Source organism: Perca fluviatilis, chromosome 2 (genome assembly GCF_010015445.1).
Source record: "Perca fluviatilis chromosome 2, GENO_Pfluv_1.0, whole genome shotgun sequence".
Taxonomy (NCBI): Eukaryota; Metazoa; Chordata; class Actinopteri; order Perciformes; family Percidae; genus Perca; species Perca fluviatilis.
In genome coordinates, this window is record NC_053113.1 from 27594749 (window position 1) to 27621935 (window position 27187).

At 39.7% G+C, this 27187-nt stretch overlaps 1 protein-coding gene across 5 annotated transcripts in view; it reads left to right on the plus strand.

The window, feature by feature from the left end:
* Positions 1–14813: 14813 nt before the first annotated feature.
* gria4a (glutamate receptor, ionotropic, AMPA 4a) overlaps positions 14814–27187 on the plus strand; it is a 112486-nt gene continuing 100112 nt past the window's right edge. For 4 of the 5 annotated variants that reach the window (XM_039781865.1, XM_039781874.1, XM_039781882.1 and 1 more), the window contains exons 1-2: positions 14814–15213; positions 18238–18396. In XM_039781865.1, the coding sequence (XP_039637799.1) occupies positions 15120–15213; positions 18238–18396 (253 nt within the window). In that variant the 5' untranslated portion in view covers positions 14814–15119. The remainder of the gene's footprint in view (positions 15214–18237; positions 18397–27187) is intronic. The other variant, XM_039781900.1, reaches the window with a different exon arrangement.

Below are 27187 nucleotides of genomic sequence, written 5' to 3' on the forward strand. Positions count from 1 at the left end.
GGGGTCATTGTCCTTTTGAAAAATGATTGATGGTCCAACTAAACGCAAACCAGATGGGATGGCATGTCGCTGCAGGATGCTGTGGTAGCCATGCTGGTTCAGTATGCCTTCAATTTTATATAAATCCCCAACAGTGTCACCAGCAAAGCACCCCCACACCATCACACCTCCTCCTCCATGCTTCAGGGTAGGAACAAGGCATGTAAAATCTATCTGTTCACCTTTTCTGCGTCGCACAAAGACACTGCGGTTGGAACCAAAGATCTCAAATTTGGACTCATCAGACCAAAGCACAGATTTCCACTGGTCTAATGTCCATTCCTTGTGTTTCTTGGCCCAAACAAATCTCTTCTGCTTGTTGCCTCTCCTTATCAGTGGTTTCCTAGCAGCTACTTGACCATGAAGGCCTGATTCGCGCAGTCTCCTCTTAACAGTTGTTCTAGAGATGTCTGCTGCTAGAACTCTGTGTGGCATTCATCTGGTCTCTAATCTGAGCTGCTGTTAACTTGCGATTTCTGAGGCTGGTGACTCTGATGAACTTATCCTCAGCAGCAGAGGTGACTCTTGGTCTTCCTTTCCTGGGGCAGTCCTCATGTGAGCCTCGTTTTTAGCTAGCGCTTGGTTGGTTTTTGCGACTGCACTTGGGGACACATTCAAAGTTTTCGCAATTTTCCGGACTGACTGACCTTCATTTGTTAAAGTAATGATGGCCACTCGTTTCTCTTTACTTAGCTGATTGGTTCTTGCCATAATATGAATTCTAACAGTTGTCTAATAGGGCTGTCGACTGTGTATCAACCTGACTTCTGCACAACACAACTGATGGTCCCAACCCCATTAATAAGGGAATAAATTCCACTAATTAACCCTGACAAAGCACACCTGTGAAGTGAAAACCATTTCAGGTGACTACCTCATGAAGCTCATTGAGAGAACACCAAGGGTTTACAGCGTTATCAAAAAAGCAAAGGGTGGCTACTTTGAGGAATCTAAAATATAAGACATGTTTTCAGTTATTTCACACTTTTTTGTTAAGTAAATAATTCCATATGTTCAGTGTTGGGGAGTAACGGAATACATGTAACGGCGTTACATATTCAGAATACAAATTATGAGTAACTGTATTCCGTTACAGTTACAATTTAAATCGTTGGTATTTAGAATACAGTTACATTGTTGAAATCAATGGATTACATGACGATACTTCTCTGTTTCACGAGTTTATTCACTCTGACTAAATTAAGGCAACTCTATGCATTTTCCAGAAGCCCCGATATGAAATCGAAAAAAATAGCTATTTGCGTGATCAGTCACAATGGAGTCGGAACCGGCACGACAGAGCCAGGACAGGAATAAGTTTCTATCTTGGAAATTCAAACAGCATTTCACATTAAAGAACGAACAGGGAGAATGAAATATAACTGTGCAGTGCAACCTGTGCTTGCCAGCAACCAACCTCCTTTCAGCGTCCAAATTACTCCACCTCCAACCTGAAGAAGCATCTTAAAGTAAGCTATTTTTTTAATTAGCCAAGGGTAGTCGTCTGCTGTAGTTTTACTGGTCACCTTGCTATTTTAACATTGACGTGCGACTTTACATTCTCCTAGGTGCTGATTTACTAGCTCCAGAGCCGTTTAAAGACTGACTAGCCCCGTTTGACATGCTAGCTAACGTTAGCTAAAATTAGCCCGTGGTAGCAAGACTGCGGTTAGATTTTTGTAGTATGCAGTTCGGGACTACCAATACAATAATCTATCTGCTTGTTCAGGTACACATTCAGCTAGTTGGAATAAAAAGAACACACCATTATAGGCCTGTTTAGTAAGCTGGATGTGATAGCTGCATTCCTACACTTATAAAACGCAATTCAATGTGGAAGTAATCCTGAAGTAATCCAAGTATTCAGAATACGTTACTCAGATTGAGTAACGTAACGGAATACGTTACAAATTACATTTGTGGGCATGTATTCTGTATTCTGTAACGAAATACGTTTTGAAAGTATCTTTCCCAACACTGCATATGTGTTCATTCATAGTTTTGATGCCTTCAGTGATAATCTACAACGTAAATAGTCATGAAAATAAAGAAAACGCATTGAATGAGAAGGTGTGTCCAAACTTTTGGCCTGTACTGTACAATCTAAATAACATGGCCACAAAAAAAAAAAGATCTTCAGAAATCATTGTATAAAGAACAATAACTCGCTATCCAGAACATCTAAATAGCAGCACATAGACCGAACGTTTTGCATTCATTGTGCCACTTTTAACCTCACTTTTAACCCTGTGCAAATTACATGAATTCCTGTTATTTTAGTTAAAGTTTAAGTGGAATGAATAGGTGAAAGGAAAAGAGGATAGTCAGATGAGGACAGAAAGAAAAGCAAGATCATCAGACTAGTTGTGAGGAAGAGAGATAGGGAGATGGAGGCAGAGGTTTGTGACCGCTACATTAGCCTCTGTGCTCATCTCCCTCCGGCACCATTAGCATATCATTAGAAAACATCTGAACTCACAGATGTTGGACTCTTAGCCTGGCAGGCTTGCTGAGAAGCTGAAACACAGTAACACATGCACAAACAGGCTCACTGCAAAGCTAGTCCACTCTCAGTTTGAACACACACAGTGTGAACTCTCAGATGCTTTACGTTGGCCCGTGGCAGGATCAGAGAAGAGGAGAGTGGATCTGGCACAGATCTAACTGAGGGATTCAGAGAGATATTCTGTGTGCATATATTCAATAAAAGCATATTAAAGTACAAACTATTGAAAGATGGGCCTGCAGAACCAACAACACATGCCAAAGGCTGTCCATTTTTATGTTATGAGCGCACAAATGCATATGCATGTGTTTAGATCTGTATTTTAATGTATAGGTAAGCATGCACTGGCATAAGTGTACATTTGTATGTGAGTGTGTGTGTTCATACGCCCATATTATCAAGACTGTTTATAGCCATCTGCCAGCCTGTGGGGACAGTGCTGTCTATGATCTGTCAAACAGTCTGCATTTAGTCTACCTTGCCAGAACCCGGGCAGCGCTTTTAGACAATGTGTGTGAAGATTCAGGACCACCACACAAGAGGGTAATCATTATTTGACAGGCACCCAGGGATGGCATTTAATGATTTTGGCAACTAGCCCGGCTAAGTCATTTGCCTGCCGGCTTTATACCATATCTACAAGGACTCATCAAAAAAGGTGATGAGGACAACTTGAGACTTGTGCAGACTCAAGTATAGCAAGTGCAGATTCTGTAAAGTGTCATAATGTATAAGGTGATTTTGTAAACTAAAAAAATAAATATTTTGAAACTTAATTTAATAATAAAACTTGCAGTATTTGCCAAAGTACTGCAGGTTACTTCTTCTGAACAAAAGAAACGGATTCTGAGATTTAACACTCCATTACTGTAGCAAAAGTGAAACATATGAAATTTCACATATAAAACACAAAAATCTTGGTAATGATGTTAATCACAAAGAAAGGCAGTAAATAAACCGGCTGTTCAAATTGATATTGTCATTCCGTGTGTTTATTTTAATTTGATCGTCATTTCTATTTTATTTTATTTTTTAAGCCGCATATTATTATATAATATATAATTTAAGATACATTTCCAAGCACTGATCACTTTGTTTAAGAATGTTTTTTTTTTGTAGGTAATATACAGTAATTCTACTTTTCATGTAGTTCAGAGAAAACATCAATATTTTCATTTCTGACAGTAAAAGCCATTATACTGTATATATTATTCACATGTGCATGTGTATTGTCTATGCAAACACCGTATGTGCATGTATTAGAGTATTAGTTCTTCACACATTAGACAATGGTAGCCTTTAAAAACAACAATACATTGTGTCTTGTTGAGACAACGATGAGCACAATTGTGCTGGATTAATCGCTGAATTACTAGCTACCTCGCAGTTCCAGCTGCTTGAAATTTAGCCTGACGTTAATTCTTGCCAGTAGTCACATTGATGCGGCACGCTGCCACTCTGTCACTGAATCAAACCATAATACCATTTATTTACAAGTCACGGTTTCTCGGTGCAGAGGGCTCTAATTTGACAGGTACAGGAGAGACTGAGTGGAGTCTGTAAACCATAATGAGCATGCTAGTTCAGTCAATCATCAGTGTGTGCCACAAAGATCTTCAAAGCTCCTCAAAGGTTTGTGAAGTTACAGCATGCGTGGGCTGTTCCCTCAGCCATGTACTGCTATACAACCAGCTGCAATGATTTGTTTTGACACTTTGTTTCCCTTTTATTGTATGCGCTGACATTTTTAATGGACTTTCAAAAACATCAACGCCCACTTTAAATAGATATGCTTGTTTCCTGAAAAGAAAGTATTTTACCCAATTTCGGGAGAGTTCGGGAAAAAAGGTGTTTCAACAAGGAGGAGCAAGGATTGCCATAAAAATGAGAAAAACAACACCCATGACTATGTTGCATGCCCACTACCTTCTGTTCATTACTGTTGAAATGTTCCATCCATCTATTCAATGAAGAAATTAGCCTCAAGTCACAGGGGCTGAACAACTGCTGCTGCATGTTATAAATGCACTGTTCATCTGCTGCCATTGATCCTCACCTTACTTAGAGTAATGCGACGAGTCCCCAGCTGCAACCTTACAGTGTAACACCATCAACTGATTTGTCTTTGCTGATGTTCCTTTTGTCTGTTTCCAATAAGATACACGATAGCTGCTGTGGTTATTGACGGGATGGGGGTTAGGTGAGTGGAGAAATTTAGAGAAACAAATGAGTGAGAAACAAAGAGTACGGCAAAAAGAGATGCTCTTCAGAAGAAATAAGGAGAAAAGAAGCGATTTGGCGCAGTAGGTTGAGCGGAAAGAAAGGCTTGGGGACAAAAAAGGAGATGAAAGATAGAGTTTAAAGAATGGATGGAAAGTTGGAGGAATACAGTTAAAGGGATGAGTCATATGGCACATAGCTGCTAATGTGGATGATAAGGCAGAGGAGCTGTATGAGGAGGAGTATGAGGAGGGTGGGGAAGGAGGAGGTGATGGGGAGGAGTAGAGGGACATTTAGATTGATGAGTCATCACACGCAGCCTATAGAGAAGGAGAAAGAGAAGGATGGATGGATGAATAACCAAAGATGAAAGTGGAAGGAAGGAGGTTTAGTCTTGTAACCTTTCAAGCCGGAGTGGTGACAAGTTGGTTGGATGACCGCTGGCACCGACACAACATAATACTCTTGACACAATCTGTAATGATAAATAGATAGATAGATAGATAGATGGCTAGATGGATAGATAGATAGAAAATGCCACCATATGTCGCTATGTCAGAAGAATGATGTTAAAGGTGGCTACTAGCATGGTGTCCATTAGTGTGTAAAGTACAATCTGTGGGAGGTCTATCCGTAATGACCGCTCGCTCTGCATGAGGACAGCAAAAATAGATGGAGTTAGGTCAAGGGAAAATGGCTGAGAAACTATACACACACACACACACACACACACACACACAACAACACACACACACACACACTGCTTTTACTTTATTTCTCTTACACAACTCAAAATGTAATACATCCATATCATATCTTGCACAAGAGGTGTATTTGACCCATGTGTCTTTTTTTAAACATCCATACACACAGTGACTCCTCATCTTGACTCAAATTTTTCAGGCTATTGTCTACATGTGTCACAAGGTCATTTGCAAGGGTTAGATGGTGTTGACAGACACAGATAGGCAATATTAGTAATGTTGTATATTGTTCTGTATTATTCTGTATTTCCGTTTTCTTTTGCGGGGTGCAAATTTTCCACCAAAACAAGTAAATTCCCAAGAACATTTTGCATAGCCACCGTCGATGCGTCCGCTGCCCAAGACGAATGTGATTGGTTTAAAAAAATAAAATAAAAGACAACCCAGAGCATTTTTTTTTCTTCTATCGTAGAATGTACATATGTGTGGTGTAGCCAGACATTACTCCACAGTGCTGTGGAAATAGGTCTGGCAATGCAAGACTAATTCACTTAAATGACCACACAGCTAGGCTAGATGAATTCTGGTACACTGTGTAACAGTTTCTTCAATATCATTGCAAAGCCAAGACTGACATAGCCACAATCACATCAAATAAAAGGGCAGTAAATGGTTGAGGAGCTAAGGAGTTAGAGGGCCATTTAGCGGTACGGGAATACAGTGGCTGGCTAAGTGGGCATCAGTCAGATTCTTAAACACATAGACTAATGGTCTACAGCCATGCTAGAGACTCTGTGAGGCTGCACTTAGGCATATGTTGCTTTAAGTAAAATACAAATGTCAGCATGCTAACATGCTCACAATGACAATGATAACATGTTGATTTGTTTTTATATTGTTAAGCAGGTATAATGTTCAGTATCTTAATTTAGCATGCTAATTGCCACTTAATATGGTCCTTACGTCCTCCACTAATTGGAGAGCTGGTGATGTTGATGTCCTTGAGCAAGAGACTCAAGCACAAATTGCTCCCGATGATGTCTCCTGATTGTTGGGCCAGCACCTTGCATGGTAGCTCACTGCCGTCTGTGTGTTAGTGTGTGTGAATAGGTGAATGAGAAACAAATATGCCTTTACACTGGCCAAAAACCCATTTACACCCACTAACATCTGGCTTTTGTCACTCTCCAGTAGGCATGCATAGTTATTGGCTCCAGTTCCGATCTGCAGTGATGGAAACAGTACGCAATGTCAACCTCATGGTTGCACTAGATAAAATGTCTGGGGATCACCAAAATCATTAGGATTCATGCTTGTTTGGCAATGAATATGTGTAAAAAATTGAATGGCAATCTGTCCAACAGTTGTTGAGATATTTTAGTCTGGACCAAAGTGCTGGACCGACCGACAGACAGACCAGAATTGCAATTCACTAAAAATAAAACAAAGTTTATGATATTGGTGTTGATTACGGATAAAAAAATGTTGGGTTTAGGGCTCAATAACTATGAATCTTTCTAATTTAAGTGATTTGGTGGTGAAACATGGCTGGCTCAGCCATGATCCAGCCAGGTTTGGCAGAGTCTTAAAGGAAGTTGAGATGCTGGCATTGGGCCAGATAGGCCATGTTATGTTTGAACTCTGGCCAGTAGAGACTTAGCATTAATTTGTTCTCCAAACATGTACTGCTGTACTGCCTTATTGACTATAATCTTAATCTGATTAAATACATTTGCACCAGGAAATGGGGGAGCAGTGTATAAAATAGGATTGCTCATCTGGTTTACCAAAATTGTGCAAATGAAAGGTAAAGATTTCTTGAACATCATCATCATAGTGTCAATTTTGACTAAGTGTGGTTTGAGTCAGCGTGTCAATTACCACATGCATATGGGACTCTTGGTTTATGGGTCTTTATTAACAAGGTTGTAAATTGAATGTGAACTAAGTAATTGACTTTGGTTAATTCAGCAGACCTGGAGTAAGCCTGGGAGGCAATGACTTTATAGATATATACTATTTCTAGTCATAGTTCCATTATCTTTATTGTTACTATAATTGCCACTGTTCATCGTACCCCCAACCGGCACCGTCAGACACTGCCCACCAAGAGGTCCGAGGTTTCTCCCTAAAAGGAAGTTTTTCCTCGCCACTGTTGCACTAAATGCTTGCTCTTGGGGGAATTTTTGGGTCTTTGTTAATTATAGAGTGTGGTCTAGACCTACTCTATCTGTAAAGTGTCTTGAGATAACTATTGTTATGATTTGATACTATAAATAAAATTAATTTGACATATTGGATGCTGATAGATTAGACACACTGTGAGATATGGGAGAACGAGCAATATCTTTCTACTGTTACATCATCCATATGGATTTGCTACGAGTCGAAAAGAAAGATGTGCTTTTACGTGTGTTCAGTAGAATTGGGTCGATTTCCGGTTTCACTGGTCCAATATGGTTAGGCTAAACCAGTTTGATTTCATGCTAACCGGTTGAACCGGCATTTGTCACTATGTCACCTTCCGTCCAATTAAAAAGTAGCTGACATTAGCAAACTGTGCCGCCGTCACAGCGCTAAATCTAACTTGTATTGCAAGCAGTGTTGGGGCGTCGTGGTACTCATGGACGTCGTTAGGCCTATTTTAGGGGGGCTAAAGCTACCCCAAAATGTTCCTAAGCCCCCCTAAATAATAATAAGAACAACAATAACAATTTGATTTATGCTCATTGATATTTAGATTTATATATATCCAGCTACAAATAAATAGCCGAAAAGTCCGAAGTTAGACAGAAGTACAAAGAGTAGTTGCGCTATCAAGATGATGCACCGCAACGTCTCGTTGCATTGGTGTGAACTAGCAGCTTTCAGAGCGTTGCAGACTGGCGCGTTGCAAGTAACTGGGTGATTCATCTCGTCTCGTCGCTACTCTTTGGTCTGAACTCGCTATGCACCCCCCCCGCCCCCCACAAACACACACACCGATACACACGCTAATGGTGAAAGGAAGAATGATTACACCTAGTGTGTGTGATACAGAGTGAAATTGTAAGTTGTTTTTAATTACCTGTTTACCATTAGCTACGTTTTCTTGAGGTAAAGGAAAGGGGATATTTTGGTTTGCTATGGAAAAAGTCTAGCGAGAGTGAACAAGCGAAATACAAGAAATGGTTAACTTAGCAAGCTAATCACAACTCTTTATTCATTGCCAATAATATAGCCTATCTCTATAGTAGGCATATTCTAAAACAATATCAATCCCCACAGAATGTTGTTGTCACTGAAAACTAAATGTCATAGGGTCCCTGTTAATGCTATTGTACCGTTGTATCCTTCAATTCATTGAGCAGATGAGATGGATATTAGAAGATATTTCAGCAGAGAGAAAGAGAAGCAGGAGATTGGCAGAGCAGTTGATCCTGATTGAGGTCAGTAGTGGTCTATAGGTCTAAGGATTGTTTTGTAACAATAAGCATTTGTTGGCAGGTCTAGGTACTATGCATAGCCTAAACTAAATTATTTCATTATATTTATTATATATGCTAGCTATATTCTAACCAATTTAACTTTCTTCATTCATTGGCTGTGATAAATTAAATACATATGTAGATGTTGCCTAAGGCTAGGCTAAAGATGAGGACAAGCCCACAGATACACATGTGAAAATAAAATGAAAGCAATCCTACATACAGTAAACGTTACTCCAAATCTTTTATTCCTTCCGCCATCAGGTTATTGTATTTAGACAGTAGCCACTTTAAATAGGATCCGTATCAATAGCTTACATGATAAAGTATGCAGTGATGCCTATTTTTTTCTTTTTCTTGTACTGCTATTTGTCATATTTGTTTAACTTACCAACGTATTAGCTGTCTGGCCTCTGTCAGTTTTTGGACATTTTGGATGTTTCATGTGACCAATTTGCATTTCGAAGTCATGAAATTAGCATCAGGGTTTTTTTTTATCTTAAAGGATAGGACAGAAGGAACAGAGTAGAAATGGAAGAAAAGGATATGTCTGTCACTTTTTACTTGTTAACATCTTGGTTTCTTGACTGGTTGTTGACATAAGTGTAGCTCTAATACAGTTACAAATACCCTGGGGGCTAAGCCCCCCCTGTCTTTCAATCCTAGTGACATCCCTCGTGGTACAAGTTTAACTACTTCTCAATAGCATTGCTGTTTTCTGAATAAAATAGATTTTCAGTAGCTTAGTTCTTTTATTGATTAGGTAGTGCGGTACAGTCAACACAAACTAACGTACATTTCCCCCCGTACAGTTTTTGAAGCTCGAGCACAGCGGAGCTTTCTGCTGTGGTCTGAAATAAAACTGCTGAGGATCACTGATGCCACCGCCAAACACAGACAAGTCATGAACATGGAATAGCTTTGATGTAACGTTAGTAAACTGCATTAATTTGCGGGCTAACTTAACTTTCAATGTATAGCTTTATTTGATGTGGAGTAACTGGTAGCTTAGCTCTCTACAGTTTCCAAGTAGCTTGCCTTACAGTGTTAATACGCAATATAATGTGATTAACATAATGTATGTTTATAAACTAATGGAGCCGCTAGTTTCTGATGGTCTGACACTTTCTGACAGCACTTTACTGCCGGGCGGCGTGATGAGATCACATTTCACTAGCGGTGGGATGGGGACCGGCGCATGTTCTGTTTGTTTACGAGTTCATGAGTTTTTGGAAACACTTCGGATTTCAAGCTGACGAGCTGAAGAGCTGAGCTGAAAAAGACGAGGCAAAGTATAAACACCTAAACCAAAGAGGTTATTATAAGCTCACTGCAGGTAAAAAGTCATGGCTTAGAGGTGCATTAACGCCACCATGAGGTCTAGCTTGATAGCAAACCGGTTTGAATATTGTTACACCGGCCCAAGCCTAGTGTTCATTTTAACTGTGTAACCAGATGATGAAGATCATGCATTAGCAGTAACAATATTTGTTTTTTGGCAGCACTGTGGAGTACGTTGAATTCATGCCCTCACTGAATCCTACAAAAGACTAGTTTTTACTTACATGTATGTTCAGACTGATCTCATGAAGTGAATTTGTATGCCATTTTGACGTGTTATCAAGACGCATAATTGCTTTTTAGCGTGTTTATCAACGCTGTTTGGCCTCCATTGACCTACATTACATGTGAATTATCGCCGTAGCGAGTAGTATGAAAGGAAGGAAATCCATGGAGGGAGGTTGGTTGGGGTGGTGGATGGGTAAAACACAGGACTTACACCTAGTAGAGCTGGGATATGTGTCCCACGTGTGGCGTTTAGCAACTGTGTTTTTTTTTTTAATAAAGCCTTCCCCAATGTTCTTTTCCTAAACCCAACCGTTTATTATTTTCCTAAGCGTGTGACGTTGGTCACTGTCGTGTTTTTGTCGTTCTTTTGTGTTACTAAAGCCTTTCCCAATTTTTACATTGTTCTTGCAAGAGCACAGCACGTTCTTGCGATAAACATACACCCGCTGTATACAGCGTAGACATACACGTGGATAGCTCAAAATGCGTACAGATAACACGCCCCTTGGCTTTAGGAAAGTGGCATGTATGTTTACGCAAAGTCATGATGCCATGTTTGTATGTTGGATTAAATAAAACTAGTTTATTCTTAACATTTTAAAGTGCATTAATAATGTGTCCCAGGGTCATGATCCATTTTATACATTTTCAGAAAATTTCAGCTGCACTAATATACTAGATATACAAGGTTTCAACAGGAGGCAAACCCAATGCAATACTTTTTTCTCCAAGTGCATCGACAGTGCTGGCAGAGCTAATGTGTTTGTTAGCATGTAAAACAAAGATTGTTTGGTTGTTGCTTGCTTGATTGAGTCTTTCATTTCATTTTTCACAAGACAAAATCCTCGCAAGGACAAATAAGGATTCAGAACATATTCTCAAATAGACTTCCTATATGGCATGTTATATCCTTTTAGATACAGTAAAGCTTGGTTTTTGAATTCATCTTTGATTCTCTGCACCTGTTGGTCAGCTAGGAATCACAAACTAATGATCTGGTAATACTTTGTACAACAGTTTGTTTAGTCGATTGATCAGTCTATGGCTAGGCTTACACTTAAACATATGAGCCATTTGGACTCATTCTTTCACCTGAGCCGTATGTCTTCAGGCTGGAGCCCCGTGCAAACCTGCTTGCTTTTGGGTGCATTATTTTATATAAAAAGAATCGTATTCAACAGATTTCATTTTTTATGATTACTGATATGGATTTCTGATTAAGGAAAAAGCAGATGTAAGAGGTTGACCATTAATGGTGTCATGTGGAGTTGAGTGAGACATATTGCTTTAAAGATGCCTTTATATACCCAACAAGTCACTCTTCTGTAAAAGAAAAAATATATTCCCATGGGGACGCCTCACAAAGGTCATATTTGTAAGTGTCTGCATGTGTGTGTTAATAAGAGTGCCATCATGCAAACAGAACTGGAAGCATGGTATATGTATATTTTGCTCATATCGTTAGGCTTAGTCAGTAGGAAAACATTAAAATGTGTAACTGTGCCACAACCTTCGGCACCATTTATATATACTGTATATAACCAACTCACGGTAAAACCTCAGGTCCCAAGTTGTTCAGTACAAGCATGAAAACATACTGCTAGTATAAGTCATTATCACATGCACTGAGTATTAATAAATAATTAAGAGAACAGAGTCAATGAACTTCTTTTATGAGACATTTTGTTCCAAATTTGACACCTACAGCGATTGTGATCTAAAAACTGCTGTGAATCACCATTTACATCAAACAAACAATCAAATTATCGTACAGATGGCTTAACCCTGGTCTACCGAGACAAGTTTAGGACTTTAGATGAGTTAGCCTGCACAGCATTGTGCACACTCTGGTAACCTGATGGTTGTATAAAGCCAGCACAAAATACAGTGAATCTGTTACAGGCTGCAGACTTCCTTATATTCCAGTTTTGTAATAAGTTTGAGATAAAATTGCCCCTACAGTACATGTTCATTTTTCTACCTGGAACTTTGGTGGACTAATCATTTAAACATGCTTGTTACATGACTGAAAGCATAATTTTGCATCAATGCTGATGTGGCTTATGATTATTATTATTATGATTTCGACGGTAGAAAGTGCTGCTATATATTGTTCACTGCTAAAAACAGTAGCTGCGTGCTAACGCCAGATAGGTGTAATCTTGACGGCCAATGTTGGTTATTTCTCCCCAATTTGGGGTCGCTCCTGTTTATGTAATTGGTTTAGAAGCCTTTATTGGTGATTTTTCAAGAGAGAAAGTCTTGCTACATACTCCGTTAAAGTCAGTTTCAGGCTCCGGAGTGAAACGACACAGCGGAAAATCAGACAATCGCGGACATGTGCTGGCCATTCAGAGCAGACTGGGCTTTTTCGGGAGGGGGGCATAAAGAGACAGGCGCTACAACAGAGCGTCTCATATAGAGGGTGAATACAGGTGCAAAAGCGTTTTTTGAACATTAAAGCATGAAAACATGTAGAATCACAAAATACAAGTATGAACCTGAACATGCTATATAATGGGTCCACTTTAAAAGTTGTTTACTTGGCTAAATTAATTATCAGAAAAGGTACCACATGGTTACATAGGTTTCTTGGATATGTGCCATGGAGGACAAGTACAAGAGTCACAGACTGCAGCAGGAGGTGATTTTACTAATTAGCACACCTTTATCCAGAGAGAAGCAACTTATAAGTGTCATTCCCTGGTGTGGTGTTTGTTTTTCAGCATTGCCTGCAGAGTCTGTGCTCTCATTGGCACATGGTTTGATAACGGTGAAGAGCCAGTTCTCCCCTTCATCCTGCTGTATGCATATAGCGCAGTTTGATTTCAGCACCATGGACAGAGTCCGTCAGCCTGATGGGGGAACTGAGGGTGAAAACGGCTGGGTGCTGTGCTTATCCTGTTGTAGCCTACATTACACCAGTGATCAACCACATCGATCGTCTTTCCAGTGAAGCAGATCTCTCAGGCTACATGTGGGCAGATCCAAATACATTGTATGGCAGTTTAGGTGCCTGTATTACCTTCAGTTTATAAAATAAAATAAAATCAACTTTAAATTAGAATTGGGGCCCATCCCTGTGTGTTATCTAGAGCAGATAGGGTCCAAGTCTCATTTTAAATAAATTAGCATAATGTCTGTGTGGGAACGTGTACTGTAAAATGTAAGAACTCGCATTTTTCCAGTCTATTTGATTTACTCGTATGCTCAGCAGCCGACCGGGAAAACCCATCAGAGATGGACAGACCGTATCTTTCACTGGGACAAGCCGTGAAGCATTCCTTTCGTTTTGCCATCTGGAAAAATGAAACCGTGCTCTCCACCGTGTAACTACGCGATCCCAGACCGTCTGTCAGTTTAACCGACCTGCTACCGGCAGGCTAGATAAAACGCTTGTGAGTGGGACACGGCTGTAACATAATGCACTCTAACAGAATCTACTCCAGGCTATGAGTCTTTTTCACCGTTTTATTTTCTTATTTAAATCTACACAAAACGTTTACTTTTTAGCTCTTTCGTGCGTTATGCATTCGTGCTTTCGTTGAGTGTTTGTGCCTGTTCTCTTTTCGTTTGTCGCTCTATGTGTGCATGAGGTCGTGACGTTAAAATAACGATGATTTTAGCGGGTCCCCGGGGCGCCATCAGCGTCCCGCAGCTGTATGCAGCCTGAGGTTTCATCTCTGTCAGCTGGCCTTGGTGGGACGCACCGAGTCTGGTTTGGCGGCGGAGTGGACCAATGCGTCAGGATGGATTGGGTTTATATTGCAATTAGTTAGGCGCAGGCAGGCTTTCTCACTTTTACTTTAGTCAGCCTCACCAATCAAAACAGTCAAGATCAGCAATCTTCATTTGCCATTTTCACTTGAAACACTTTATGTTTTTGGGGTTTCTCTTTTTCTTTCTTGCGCACACGCCTTTATGTTAAACATAAATGATCTGGGGGGGGGGGGGTGACAGATAAAAAAGAGGCTTGTTAGGTTAAAATATGTCAAGCTTACACAGAGGGGAGACACAACCACAAAGTAGTGCGCGCAAACACGCACTCTCACCTGATCCTTTTTTTGGGGGCTTTTCCGTATGTGAACCTCGATAAAGTGTTATCAATATTCCACAGCAATACGATTCAGTGTTACAGCAAGTTAAATACGGCAGACAGCGGAAGAACTGGAAGATGGAAAGGCACAGAGAGAGAGAGAGAGAGAGAAAAAGAAAAAAAAAAAAAAAAAGAGAGAGAGAGAGAGAGAGAGAGACAGAAAAAAAAAAAAAAAAAAGAAGGCGCGCATGTCCAGTTCTTCCATGCAGGCTGTTCTGCCAGCTCGCCAATCATTCTAGCGAGTTTCCCCACTCATTCTCTTCCCCCGTCTGTAGCTACATGTGCACCGGACACACAGTCCTCTCCTTAGCGGACACTGCAGGGGAAGAAACGAACAAGACCATCATGGAATAGGAATACTGCTGGACAAAACGGGGGAAAACCTCTCTCTCATCTTCTTCTTTTTCCCCTTTTTCTGACGCCTTTTTTCTCCCTCTCTCTCTCTCTCTCCCCCTCTCTCTCTCTATCTCTCTCTCGATGTCTCTCAACAGTTTCTGAAGGGATTAAAGGAAAGAAAAATGAGGATTACTATTTCGTCTTGGCACTTTCTCGGGGTGTATTCCGCCCTTTGGGGGCTGGCAACCGGGGCTTTCCCCAGCTCAGTGCAGATAGGTGAGTTGGAGGTTTACTGAATTTACGCACGGGTACTCATCTGTCTGACACACTCTGACTATTAGTTGATTTTAGCGGACAGCAGTCACCAAGGAAAAGGGGGCGCACCTGGACCCCCAAAACACAAAATCAATGTAAAACTCAAGAAATGTACGCAGGAATCATGGAACAAGAGAAGTTTAGAAAAACATTTCCTTCTCGTGCTTCTTTTCCTTCTTGTCTTTATCCAAGCTATGTTGGGGTTAAGGGGATATTGGTCTGTTACTCTGCTGTGACTCATATGGCTTGTAAATGCACACTTTCACTTTATCTATCATTTTACTGTATTTGCGTGTATTTTAAAGGCATTGCTCATTAATGTTTCAGCGAGCTTTGTTCCCTTCTAGTATTCTTCGCTGTTTAGACACTGCAGTATTCGCTCTCTCTCTCTCTCTCTCTCTCTCTCTCTCTCTCTCTCTCTCTCCCTCCCTCTCTCTCTCTCTCTCTCTCTCTCTCTCTCTCTCTCTCTCTTTCTCTCTGCCCTTTTCCAGTTACCCTGGTGTCAGTCGTCAGTGCGGAGCGTATCAGCCTTATAGATCAGAGATAAAGTTAACTAAATCTGGATCATCACTGGTTTGCTCGGTGCAAACGGACCACACACGCATGGACACCCCCCCCCCCCTTTCCCAGACACACACACATTTGTACAGGCATGTGTGATTATGAATGCACTGCATCACTCCTTGTGGGGGGCAGCTGGGAGGTCCTATAATGAGATTCGGCTCCTTGACTCTGTCTTCCTACAGCTGCCAATAAACCTAATATGCTAAATATTTTCTGCTTGGCACAGACACACACACACACACACACACACACACACACACACACACATATTTGCACAGGTTTCTAAGCATGCATGTGCGCATGTACAGTATGCACATGTAGTCATAAAAATGCATGCATGCTGTATGCTGTGCACACAGCTGCAAATATACATTCCCACACATGTACAGCATGCAGGTACACACTTTTTACATAGGAACACATGTGCACACAGTGAACATGCATGCAAATACATACTTTATAAAGCCTACTGTATTTGATCGTACAGAGGAACACACATGCACTCTTCCCTCCGTTGACCGCCGTCCATAAACACTGAAATATACATACATGATCATTCACCCGGCTCTCCAGCACGTCTCCTGAGGAGTAATTTGCATATCTCTGCATTGCACACAAGTGTGAAGTCAGTGTAAGCAGAGACAGTTTATTTCTGCATATGTGTGTGTAAGAGAGACAGAGACTGACACAGATGATAATATATGGTTGTACTGGTGCAGTAACATGTCATGTTGGGACACATACTGTATACTCCTCATGTAGTTGAAGTGTATGTGTATGAATGTGTGTGTGCTCTACCCTCAAACAGAAACCACATTTTTTCCCCCTGGGACAGTTCACTTGAGATTTGTTATCATACACATGAGAGTTTAATATAGATTTGTGAATAATTCTGTTAATGCAAAGATATGTTGTCTCTGTGTATGCATGTCATTTGTGTGTTTAGTGTCTTGCTTTGGTTACTCATCTAATACTCTATGGGGTATAATGAGAAACACAGACAAAGAAAAAGGCAAGATAATACAAACTTTTAGCATGAATGAGACACAAACAGACACACACATAAATGACATGTTATGTAGTGACGATTGCTTCGTTCAATATGCTCTCCCTCCCAACCCCTCCCCCTACGCTTTCCTCCCTCCCTTCACTTTCTCTCTCTCCTGATACAATGTCAAGACTTCACAGTCTGCCAGTGTATTCCAATTGTTGAGTTGAGTCTGATTCAGTTAAACTTCGGTAACCTCAGTTTATTTCAGGTCAGTTCAACCTACTGTGTCAAGCAATGTAGAACTAATGTATAGGATTAGCATATCAAACAAATATATAAGAGATATGCACAGCAATACAACAAAACAGAAGTTCTATTCAGGTAATGAAAATATTAGACACACAAAAAGATGAGCCTTATTACATTTTTAATTTAGTCATTTTCAAATACAAGCATTTTGTAGTTTCTGAGAATGTTTCGTCAATACATTGATTATGGCTCAGTTGAGGTTATTCTATCTTCTCTGACTGGCCACAATCTAGAATACTTCTTCAGTCAGCAGGCCATGGTCAATAGGTGTGGATTATGTTACATGTTGACCTTGCCATTTGAGTTTTTTTCCACTCCATTTTGCCAATGGCAAATATATGTATCTATATTATGTTTGATCCATTTTCAGTTGATTTCAACAGTTATTGGTGTTAGATTACAGTATCTGCATCATTCATCGGTCTCTGGTAATAGAAGCAAGAGGAGGTGATCTGAGTAGCTTTACCATCTCTCTCTCTCTTTCTCACATATTTCCATGATCTTCCTCTCTCTCTCAACTCTGGCTCTATTTTTTGGACAGCAGCTTCTCTGTTTTTTTATCATTTTTTCTCTCCCCTCTAATTCTCATTTTGTCAGAAGGGCCACATTGAGGGATACTCTTATTTTTAAATGCCTACTGACACTTAGCACTCACCTCCCTCTCTCTGGCCCATGCTCCTTCTTTATTTATCTGACACTGTCTGATCTGGCCTTCCTCCATTGTTTTCCTTTATGCACTCTCCAGCTCATTATCTCTTTGACTGCCTTCCTGTTGGCTTAGTTGTCTCTCTTTTCTTATCCTCTTCTCTCTCCTTCTTTGTCTTTCTCTGATTTCATCAATAAAATGCCCAGTGTGGGTATCCCTACGTGTGTTTGTATTAATGTTGTATGTGCATGTGAGGATGTGCTGGAAGACAAATTACATTTAGTAACAAAGCTAATGAAGATCTTGGCTTTCTTCTCTCTCTCTCTCTCTCTCTCTCTCTCTCTCTCTCTCTCTCTCTCTCTCTCTCTCTCTCTCTCTCTCCCATCCGACCCCTCTCCACCCTACAATGACTCACTTCTTTCCACGCCATCGTGTTTTTCTCCTCTTTGCCCCATCTTTTTGTCCCTCTCTCTAGGTGGGTTGTTCATTAGGAATACTGATCAGGAGTATACAGGGTTTCGACTAGCTATCTTCCTTCACAACACCAGCCCTAATGCAACGGAAGCTCCCTTTAACCTGGTCCCACATGTCGACAATATAGAGACCGCCAACAGCTTCGCCGTCACCAATGCATGTAAGTACTTAAATGTGTGTTTTTGGGACTGAAAATTAGGCCGAAAGAAATACACTTTCTCTCCATCTCTCTCTGACTTCCTTTATCTCTTGCTCTCTCCATGTTTGTTGTTCAGTGTCTCTTCTCGCTATACTGTTGGATTAAGAGTGGTTTAATTAGGAACTTGAGTTGTTTAATGGATCAGACCGCAACTTCATTGTCTTTGTCATGCACATTACAGCAGCTAAGTGATATTTGGTGGACTTGGTTTAAAAACTGGCTTTTCTGCAACAGTTGCTGAAGAAATTGCCATTTTGAAATGTTGATTTTAGATAATGTGAAGTACATTTTAATAATCCTAAATGCAGAAGTTCTTTCTGCAAGCCATTTTGAGGCAATGTCTGTGGTCTGTGGTTAATTCAGCCAATAATTATGGCCAACAACTTTTTTAAGTCATACTTTGCTCCTCTATATACTAGTCACATCTATTCCTACTTAGCACTATCCATCCCATCTGGAAAAAAAGGTAATATTGCCCATCACAGTTGCTAACTATATAATTAGTCTCGGAACAGTAGCAGAAAGTAGTGAAAATGGGTCCTTTGTGTTCAGAACAGAGGGGAACAGTTGGTACTTTTGTCCTCTATGATCTTTTAAAGGATGACCGCTAATCTTTCACAATCTCTTTCTGTTCTCCGGGAGTAGAGATCTAATGCGTCACACTTCCTCTTGACCTAGAATCCTGCGAGAAAGAGTTTGTTACGTTTGTTAGTGTCATTTCTAACAGGGCTTTGTGGGCAACATTTCAGAAGTGTTAAGCATGCTACAGGTGTCTGTACAGGATGTGAGACTTGAATATACTTACAAAAAAACAAACAAATCATGTCATAAAAACCTATATAAAATTGTTCACAGTGTCTTAAAAACATTTTACAGAGGATCCTCTGGTTTGCCCTTTAATGCATTGTTAACCATATAGCCAGTGTTAGCCGTTACACACCTTTGTTAAGACATTGGACGTGATGGAAATTTGTTTGTTTTGGCTTAGAAAATAAATAATAAAATAATAAGATTAACTAAACATGACATACTGGTATTCTTTTTTTGTAAAAACATCATCCTAAATTGAAATTGCGCTTATTTGACGCTCACCAGTTTGGCTGTCATCCCACAGTTTTGCTTTGCTGTTTTACTGCTCTTCTCCGCACCGTAGCATGTATTTATTCATAATAACCATGTTTTCCCCCATTCAAACACATAGTTGGCTGATGGAAGAAGTTTAACTTCATTTCTTCAATCTGACTGGCCTCTTGGATCGTCACTTGCCCAAGCATTGCAATTTACTGAAAGTGATCTAATCATCGTTTTGTCATCACAAAACAAAAATGATTGACATAAGCATTAGTATTGTTTGCCGGGACTGTGCGACGCCTTGGTGGATTCGCTTACTCTAGCTTGCTTACAGCGGAGGAGCTTTGCTGTGGCTCTCTGCATGTATTTGCATGACTGAAGAAGTTTGGTTGTTTGCTTTCTGACATCTGCTGAGAGACACTGGTTTATGTCACGCTGATCTAAATGCCTTTAATGTTGTTTGATGTGTCTCTGTGTGTCCCTGTGAGTGTTTGCCCTTTTGAGATGAGAACAAATCTCAAAAGGATAGCCTTTGTGTAATTCTCTTGCTCATCTGCCTCCTGGTAAGATATTTTCATGTCAGTGCATGAGAGGGTACCAAGGTTCTATTGTTACTTTGAACAATGTCATTTAGTTTTTGAATATGTGTTGTTTAGTTATTTGCACATTTACACAACACAAAATTAAGTGTTAGACTAGTGGAGCTGAGCAGTGTGGGGTGTTGATTGAAGAGAAAAGCATAATAATATGAAAATAAGTTTCACTTGCTGTAAAATGTGAAGGTGTTCAGAGCACAGCTTTTCCTTACAAGCTGAATTTCCCTCAAGGGTATCATATCATAGCCCCTCATTTATACAGGCCTATGGTGCATGCATCTTATTTTAGGGAAGTTTTCAAGTTATTGTACTGCAATGTTTCACCTCCTTATCTCATTAGAATGTAATAAATCAACCACCGGGGCTGTTAACAAGGCAGGGCGAACAAAATCAATACAGTATAATACAGCATTACAGTGCTTCTCATTTTGATGTAATTTTATTGTGTTTAACAACATTTTTCACATACAAAGCTGACCCGAGCTGCTCCATTGTCAAACCATGTTACCAAAAATGGCAAAGAAATGGTTCTTACAGGCGTGCTTTAAAGTCTGAAAGATCTTGATTATCAGCTAGCAATTGATCTGTGCTGTGTTATGCATGAGCATAATACATCTTGACATTTTATACCCATGAAAGATATCATTGTAGGATTTAACTGCAGCCAAATGCAAGTCACATAGAATCATAAATCAAAACTGTGTAATGCAATTTTCAAGTTTGTCTCCTCCCCCCTGTATGCAGCCCCACATGATTGAACAGACTAGTTAATACAACCTACAATGATTGGAAAATTAATAGTCCATCTACTCCCTCCTACCCACAATATAATCACATGCTGCATCTGTTTACTGTTTAGCTGTGTGAGTGAGGTACAACTTTAATACACTCAGTTGGCTTTGCTATGATGTACAGGGAGGAGTATGCATTGCATTAGTGATGAGTAAAGGGGTGTGCTGAAGGGAAAAGATTGGGCACAATCAAATTAATGTACTAAACAATCCAGCGGGTGTGTTTACAATATGTATGCAAGCACTGAAGCCTGACTGACTGAGATATGTCACACCTTGCTCTCTCTTTGTACTAATATTTACTATATCCACTTAAACTCCAATGACCTGCCAGGGGTTTAGTTATAACAAAGTTCATGCTCTGCAGCAACATAAACCCTTATCATTTTTATTTTAAATACTTAAAGATATCCTACAAATTCCATAGATAGCAAATATAAATATATTACAAATAAATGTGGGGCAAATGTATGTAAAATGATGCACAAAACATCTAAATATTAATAAAATATTAATATTAATTTGACAGAATGATGCAGCTGTGATACTGTGATAGTGTGAATATGTGATGTTTTCCAGTCTACTAAAGGCAAAATAGATGAAGTAGCCAATTTCAAAATTAAACTAGATATGTATGACCCAATTTTAAAGATTTATCTCTTCAGTTAAAACAAATAGGCTAAGGGCTCAGAGCCACGAACAGGCGAGTCAAGTTGGACGGTATTGGTCTTTGGCCTGTGACTTGTTCAAAATACTCTGCATTTCTGCTCAACTGTTTGTCTTCCTCTCTTACTTTTTCTCTTCCCATTTCCCTTTCCAGAGCTTGTATGTGTTTACCTATTGTCTACCTTTATCTCATAGGTTACTGATGCACGCACACACACACACACACACACACACACACACACACACACACACACACACACACACACACACACACACACACACACACACACACACACACACACACAAATACACACCTGCCTAGGAACAACTTCCTGGGAACTTGTTAGGTATTTAATTATAAGTGAGGTCAATATATACACACTATTTGGTATTTCCTTCTTTCTGAGTACCACTTAGTATAATACAAATTCTGGTTAAACTTACTTTGGAGAAACACTGAACACCTTTGACTGTCTAAATGAGTGCTGTGGAACCATGATGCAGCATGATATTCAGTTTTAGGTTCTGTTAAGTAATTGTACAACACAATTTTATCAATTTCAATACACACTCATGCAGGCACTGGGCCATAAGAGGAGGAGTGTTTGGAATATGAAGCTCTTATATGTGAACCGTCTCTTTTCGCAGGCTACACATAACAAGCATAATTTTTTTTTTTTTTTTTTTTTTTTTTTTTTTTTTTTTTTTTTCTCTCTCTCTCTCTCCCCTTTTTGCACACTTGCCTTCTCACTTGTTCCATCTCTCTCATTTCCCTCTTTGTTACTCTCCCCCTTGTCTCCCCATCTCCTCAAATTCTCTCCCTCTTCCACCGCTCCTATATTTTTTGTCATGTTTTGCTGTCTCTCCCCTCTCTGGAAGCGTGTTGAATGGATCTCTAAATTAATCCCTGACTCTTGCTCCGGGTGTGGAGCACGCTCAATTAGAATGGGGAATTCTTGCTTCTGACCTTGGCTAGTTCCTCTCTATTCTAGTATTCAGGAAGCGTGAACGGATCATAAAAATCCCTGGTCCCCATCGTTTCCCATATTCACAGAGGAATACAACCCACTTTCTTGTCCCAGGGTCACACTTTTTTTTTTTATTTCACACATTCATATATCCTCTTCTGCTGTCAATTTTTCTTTATTGTTTCCTGCATGCACATGCACATGCACATGCACATGCACACATCCGTGTGTCTGTCTCTTTTGTAGTAAATAGATGCTTATATCCATGTAGGTGTGTGCATCTTTGTGTATGTGTATTTTTGATGTGTCTCAGCCACAGAAGCACACTATTCCAATGGGCTCACCAGTGCGCCTCTATTCACTGGCGCATTGACAATAATGCACATGGATAAGCATGACCAAAAGAATGTGTGTGTGTGTGTGTGTGTGTGTGTGTGTGTGTGTGTGTGTGTGTGTGTGTGTGTGTGTGTGTGTGTGTGTGTGGTGGGGGGGGGGTGACATTTCTGTCAATACTGAAGGCATGTGTGCAAACCTGTGTCACTGAGGTGCATGAGATAGATAGAAAGTGATAAGGTGAATTACGGACGGAGAAGGAAAAAATGGAGAGGAAATCATTTATAATAAAGAGGTGGTTATGCCTGGTTAGCTGAGATCCACAATAATGTGCTCCCACGGCTGTTAATGGGATTCTTGATTTGTGGAATAATACTTGTATTTTAGTCAGTTTCATGTCCAAAACAGCAAACAAACAATTCTATTCTATTCTGTAGTAATGGTAATGATGATGATGATGATGATGTTTAGTGTGGTGTGGTGGTTTGGGTGGTTGATTATTGCAGTGATGCATAACAGCAATAGTCATCTAGAGTTAATATAGATTGCACTTATAGTGAATAATTCACAAATCAATACCATTTATGTATTATTGACTGCCACAGTTTGCAGCTACATGCAGATTATCTTTGCAGCCTGACTGAGTCAAACTGTTGGAGTCAGTATCCCCTTTAGGTGTCAGTCTGGTTTTGTACTTCTGTTGTTAAAGTTAAGGACACAAGTCATTTATTCAGAGATGTAAAAGCAATAAGGCTTCTGAATTAGGAACGGTAGTTAGACACAGTCATGACAAAAGTTCCAATCTACTTTGTCTTCATAACATCAATTACTGTATTTGCATTAATATAAATTTTAATGAATAATTTACACTTCAACTCAATGTAACCTTGGCTCGCATGTTAAATGTTGGCACTGTTGGCCGCTCTTAGAATAAATCTGTGATCTTCACGCATTTCAGGACCTCTGTAATTTCAAAACATTGTTGATATAGTGTAACTGGGTGGTGATTGGTGTGTGAGTCACTCAGGGTGGCTTAGTTTGAGTCTGTTAACTCTGCTGTTTACAATCAAAGAAGGACAGTATGTCGTATAAACAGCTTACAGCACTGGCATCACTCTGCAGAGCAGTTAGGATGGGGTGTTCGCTACGTGTTCTTTTTTAATTGCCAGTATCTCTTTTTCAAAGGTGTGACCTAAGTGTAAAAACAAGGTTTGTTCCACCATTAACGGGCAAAGCACAGGGCTTTAACCTGATCAAATCAGATGTTGATAAAGATTTGTTGGCACCAATAATATCTGTAAACAGGATGGTCAGCTAAAGCTTGATTTGCAGTCACAGTGTAGCTATGGGAACTACACACATTGCTGCATAAAAATGTAACTACGCGCCTGGGATACAGTGGCTACAGTGATTGGTCAGCTTGTTTTCTATTGCAAGTTTCTGATGCCAGTAGAGAATGTTCATAGCAAAGACAACATTAAGAAAGTTGATGAAAGATTTGGTTGTTGTCTCCTTTTCAGTAACACATATCTAACTACACCTAACCCTAACTCTGCAAACCTTCTGCATATGAATTAATGAACGTAACCATGACAATTGTATGGGCAATATTCTCCTTTTTAGTACTGAGACAAACAAAATAATGTTGATAGCCTACATCTTATCAAAAATTAAATAAACTAAGTTAATGTGGGAAATGCCTGATCGCTTAGAATACATGCATCTAGTGCATCTATCCGATGCTATAAATGACACTTTAGATACAAACCTATGCCATAGGCATGTACAGCAGGACTCCCATTAGCCCCTTGCATCCACTATAAATCTAGCTTAAGAAACTTCCTACGTTTCAGACTCTTACATTATCAGAGTAATTTGTATTGTCAAACAAGTATAGATTTTCAGTTGCTGAAAGCTCCACCTAGCTCAACTTTTCAATTGCTCTTAACAAACTGACCAATCACCGTAAGAGGTTGATTGATATTGTTTTCAACAGTTCTCAGTTACCTGTCAGGGGCTTGTTTTCAGTGTGTTTCACATTCCCTCTACATGTCCATGCTTGAAGCTTTGATTAAATAGATTCCTCAAACACACTGCTAGAACCCAGCACCACCCACTACACAAGCACAAATACAATTTTTGTCTGTGACACATATACACATTGATTTGCCGCCCTGAGTATTTCCCAACTTCCTCACATATAGCATTTTGCCATGCCTTTACCATGCTCACTTCTTTCATTAATTGGCTCAGTTGTCTTGAAGATGATTTGAGACACTCAATAATGGCACGGTACCATCATTTTTACTGCTGGTGGTTTTTATGGTTATATGTCTTCCTAATGGTCACACTGGGGGAAATAGAGTGAAATGGTATCTGAAACCCTGGCAGGGCAAGGAGATTTATTTTGCAACAAGCCTTCGTTTATTCATGTTACTGGCATACTGAAAGCCCGGATGACTCTGACGGCGCCCTAAATGCTTTTCTTGGCATCAAGACAAATTATCAGGTTCAGTGCTAATGGCATGGCTATACAGTTTTTTCCATTGCTAACATTGCCAACATGCTAACATAACTATTGGTCAAATCGGAGGTCACATTGTCAAAACTCTTCACACAGTCAGGGAAACAGAAGTCTATGTGGACCAAACTGTGAATAATTTTTTATTGCTTTTACACAAAATGCATTCAATGACATGAGTGACAATGTTCGATTTCTGAGTGAGAATTATTGACAGTGTTTTGGTCGATTAGGCTTATTTTGAGACATGTATGAAGTGTTTTGGAGGCTTGTGTGAGTTTTGGAGGTGAGATTCACTGTTTGGCCAAGATACATGTTGGTAATGCAGACTGTATGAAAAGTTTTGAAAAGTGGCTTCAGTATTGACTGATGCTTGTAAGCAATTGGAAAAAACTGTAACGGATTTCATTTGAACTAGCACCAGTTAGTAATAACTGTAATTGAAATGCTTTATATGTTCCTATTTAGTGCTGAGTTGAATTCAGTTTTTGTTACTGAAATACTGATAATGAAACAGTAGTAAAGAGCAACAATACATACAGCGATGCATTGCCGCTCAGATGTTATTTTTCTGTGCATACTGTACCTTCCATAATGTCATCAGTCCTGAGCATGCAAGCTCCACAGATGGCAGCTCTACTGATCAAAAAGTTTAAAGCTGCTTCTTGACTCTTGCTCTTATCCAGTCAAGTACATTTGACAGACATTACCAAGTACAGTAAGTGTATGTGCATATTTTTGCATTAACAAACTAACTGCTTAAAAATCACCAGTTTCACAAAGGAGATGCTCCTTGTTACTATGAGATTAGTAAGAGTTGCTAAGAAAAAAAATTAAAGGTTATGGAGGGAAGAAACAGAAAGTTCTGGAATTCCTGCCAAGTCTTGAAATTAGTCTGAGTCTTACTTCTGTTTCACACACACATTTACAAAGGGAATAAATGCAACGGTCTTCACTGTCATTAATGGCTAACATTAATTGCAAAAGTATGGTGGCCATAATTCCACAAATAATGCAAGGTGAAATGTTTTACATCTGAATGCATTCAAACCGTGGTTTGGTCTTAGTGACTCCTCTCATGTTGACTACCCCTAATTTTTTAATTATTTAAGAGCTGGTTTTGCTTTAAGGATGTTCTCATAATCAAAGACAAAAAGCACATACTAGCATGGTGAAGCTGTAAAGGGTAACTATATATGCATACTGTATATCTTAACCATATTAGTGAACCCTACTTGGTGAATGTTCATGCATTTTTTTTTTATTATTCATTGATATGTTCAATCAGCAGCACTGGGGTCATGGAGCTTACAAACATTTAGATTTTCTGATCCAGTGAAGACCGTGTGTGTGTGTGTGTGCGTGCATGCCTGTGTGCATGCGCTTGTGCGTGCCCTCATGCGTGCGTGCGTGCATACATGCATGATGACTTATTTGGAGTAATGTAAGTGATCCCTGAAGAATCACTCTGTTGCATCATTTTATTCTAGCGTCAGCAGTAATGACCCAACGGCAAGAAATACTATTGGACCATGCAGCATGTTGCAATTAATCTGCACATTTGCTCCAGGTAATCTGATTTCATTTAGTGGTACAATAAAACAGACTGTTTCTCAGTGTGTCTCACTTCTTTCATTAAAAAGTCTACTGCCGTAAAGTAAAACTGACATCTCACTGCACAAGAGGGGGTTTTAATGGCAGTAAATGTTCTTTCTTCCACAGATATAGTGCTGAAGGCTCTACAGGCAGCTAAAGACAATTGTATAATTGTACAAACTGTATTTATTGTAATTTCTTGTACTTTTT